This window comes from Borostomias antarcticus (genome assembly GCF_949987555.1).
Source record: "Borostomias antarcticus genome assembly, chromosome: 25".
Taxonomy (NCBI): domain Eukaryota; kingdom Metazoa; phylum Chordata; class Actinopteri; order Stomiiformes; family Stomiidae; genus Borostomias; species Borostomias antarcticus.
This window is the reverse complement of record NC_140258.1, coordinates 7594193-7597596: the sequence shown is the minus strand read 5'-3', so window position 1 is coordinate 7597596 and position 3404 is coordinate 7594193. Positions and strand designations below refer to the sequence as shown.

At 57.2% G+C, this 3404-nt stretch overlaps 1 protein-coding gene across 1 annotated transcript in view; it reads right to left on the bottom strand.

Moving 5' to 3' along the window:
- Positions 1-214: 214 nt before the first annotated feature.
- cpeb3 (cytoplasmic polyadenylation element binding protein 3) overlaps positions 215-3404 on the bottom strand; it is a 29566-nt gene continuing 26376 nt past the window's right edge. The window contains 5 exon segments of the mRNA XM_084458795.1: positions 215-840; positions 1916-2097; positions 2487-2535; positions 2537-2602; positions 2737-2855. Coding sequence (XP_084314921.1) covers positions 613-840; positions 1916-2097; positions 2487-2535; positions 2537-2602; positions 2737-2855 — 644 coding nt within the window. The 3' untranslated portion in view covers positions 215-612.

Sequence of the window (3404 nt, the reverse complement as noted above, 5' to 3'; positions counted from 1 at the left end):
GCCTTTGGTAATTATTCATACTAGGGGCAATATCCTACCATTGTTGGAAAATAAGTGCATGCTCCTTTCACATAAAATGTAAATATCTGTATAGATAGATAGAAAACAAAACTATATACTTTTTAAATATATATATATGTATATATATATATATATATATATATATATATATATATATATATATATATGTACTGTGTCGTCTCACCTCTGCCTTAGCTTAGTGGGGTCCTACAAGAGACATTAACCCACTCAGAACACAGGACAGAGGGCTCGAAAACAACCAGGTTTTGGCTTACATACCAGCCCATGTGTGTATAGTGAGTTTTTGTGCCAAAGTGCAAATTCTAAGCTGATAAACTTTCGCTACTCTATTTTTTATTTTCCCCACTAGACAATGAGTTGAGAGCAGTGTAGTTTGAAAAACAAAGACCCATGTATTTGTCACTATCCTCTTCGCTTTAGATGAGGTGGTGTGTGTGGGGGGGCAGAGAGGGTTGGTGGAGGAGGTAGGGGGCGTGCTGCGCTGTCCCTCGTCGTAGGGGAGTCGGGTTGGAGGGGGTGGGGGCGGCCGGGGGAGGGGGGGTGACGGGGCAGCGCTCACCCTGACCCCCCTCAGCTCCAGCGGAAGGACACATGTCGCGGGCGGTCGCCCCCTTCCTTCACCAGTGGCTTGTGGAACTCCCGGCCGGCGCGGGAGTGGATGCTGGCCCAGCAGTACTCGCAGTAGTACTGGAGACAGGTGACGTTGGCACAGAAGAAGGGGGCGAACTTCCCCCCGCAGCGCGCCCCCTGGCACTCGTCACACATCTGGTCATCCAGGACATACGGCTTCACCTCCACCTGGGGTCAAAGGTGAAAAAGAAAACGGTTCGTCTCTTCCTCGTGACGCCTGGCCGCTGCTTGCATGCGGCTAAGATACAACTGAGAAGCATCTCCTTAAAACGCAGGCTTTAACCTTTTCTGCTGTCGGAAAAAGGTCAACAATAGGCTCTATCTCGGAGTCTGTGTTCTCTAAGAATACCGATGTGCCAATATGGCTGCTGTATTACACTGCCCTAGCAGGCCATTTTCTACACTAAAGACTTCAGCTTCATATCTCATTTCCGTATGAGGAGGAGGAGGAGGAGAGGTTGATTACTCTCTGCTACTCTAGTCTGGCAGCTACGGGTATTTGGGGAAGAGACGTCTCTCTCTCTCTCTTCCCCTCTCTCTCTCTCTCTCTCCCTCTCTCTCCCTCTCTCTCTCTCTCCCTCTCTGTCCTCTCTCTCTCTCCCTCTCTCTCTCTCTCCCTCTGTCTCGTCACCCCTCGCGCTACGTCTGCCGCTGAGGGACTTGGGATCACGTGGCGCTGCACTGCGGAGGAGATCTAATCTACAGGCTGTCACGCGCCTCGTTTGGGGGCCGGCGTTAACGCCCTACGGGAGACGAAGCCGGGGTCGATCCGTAGTGATCTGCAGCGTGACCAGAAGCCCAGCGCAAAGCCGGACCGGGCGGGGCTCGGGCTGACCACGGGCCCAGGTGAGGAAGTGCGGACGAGAGCATGCGCTCCCCTTGGCGGACGACCCGGTCCTGGTCGGTGACCGTGCCCGCCGCTCGAGGCTGGGAGGGTCCAAAATAAGCAGACGGCGGCGGTGGACACACACGCACAGAGAGAGACTCCTATAATCAAACCCCGCCCCCCCCCCACCACCACCACACGTCCGCAACTTTAACCATCTGTCAGGCCCCCGTGATTAACCCGACGTTCCCCAGGCCGGGGGGGTGGGGCGGGGGGCTCCCCACGCTGCCGGCTGTGTCCACGGGAAGACTACCACAGACCACTGCTCATTTGCTGCTCTCTCTGAGCCAGCCCTGCCCCGCCCCCCGCCCCCCTCCAGCGGTATAATCGCTCGGAGATGCCCCCCCCCCCGCTCACCCGCTTGTCGATGTCGTTGTGCTGTAACTGGACGAAGCGGGCGCTGATGGCGGCGATGTAGCTCTGCTGATTGGAGAAGGCCACGCGGCCCGCCCCCTTGGGGTACTTCAGCTCGGGGTCGGTGTCGATGCCGGCGTAGCACACGCCCCCGTACAGCCGGTCCATGATCATAGCCAGCTCCACTGCAGGGGGAAGAGAGGGGGCCGGTATTTAGTCTGAGGCTTTGCTCGGTTAAAACGAAAAAAGGAAACTGTGGGATTGAAGGTTTCTGCAGTCATGGGATATGGTCTTTGACTGGTGATATAACTGGTCTGGGTCACACACACACTGCAGACTGGACATGACGTCTGCCCTCAGCGTTTCAAGACTGACCCACCGGCCGGCCCTTTCAAGGGCACTTAACATGGCCGACAGTTGGCCAGCTTCCTGGAAATGAGGCGGATTCTTTCTCACGGACACGGCTTTGATTACGGCCTGCGGCGTGGCCTCTAGGGTTTCGTCTGCGCGCGTCGGCCTTACGCAACCGACTGAAAGGGTTCGGCCGGCCGGGCATGAGAAGGGGCGAGCGTACCGGCACGCAGAGGGCGGGGCACGCCCCCCACAAAGATGGTCTTGCGGGGGGTCCAGGGGCTGGGATCCATCCATCACAAAGTCGCTGTCGCTCAGGTTCCAGGGGCGGATCTGGACCTGGGGGGGGGGGGGGGGGGGGGGGGGGGAGAGAGGACACGGGTCACAGGCAAGACGACGACGCCGGGTCCGTCGGTGAGAGTGTATGGAGGGGAAGGGGGTTGGTGGGGGGGGGATCGGAAGGTTTCACTCACCGGCTTGTCCTTGATGGTGGGGCTGGAGACGCACAGGTAGAGCTTGCCGTCCTCCTCGATGCAGGCGTCGATCAGGGCCTGGACCGAGCTCTCCTCCTGGAACAGCAGGAAGGCGTAGCCTGGGAGACACGAGGGGGAGAGGAGCCGGACAGAATCGTTAAAAAAACAACTCCTCCCTTGGACAATTGCTGCCTTGTATACTTCTTTACGGCCGTGCGAGCTTGTGACCGACCGAGCCCTGGCTCTCCATCCCCTGTCCTCTTCGCTGAATCGTTGTACGGGTATCAGTCTTAACACTGAGTGCATTTTACTTTCGCTGTAGCTAGCGCGTCACCCTGCCGCAGCGGTAACTCCAGGCCTGCTGGCAGATATCCTCTCATACACCCCCCCCCCCCCCCCCCCACCCAATGTCTCTGAAAGCCACATCCCTGCACTCCCAGATCCTTATTCCAGCTCTCCTAGCGGCCCGCCGCTCACTCCCACTGAAGAACCTTCTCAGCCCACAGTTGACACAGCTGGAACGCTTCCGCCTCCATAAAAAGAGGCTAAATTGACCAGGTTAATACCCTGACCCTTCAAATCTTTGGGAAATGTTCGGGTCCCGAGGAAGTTATCCTCCTGAGGGAAGGATGAGGTCTATGTGGCGGGAGAGAGGGAGGGAGAAAGGG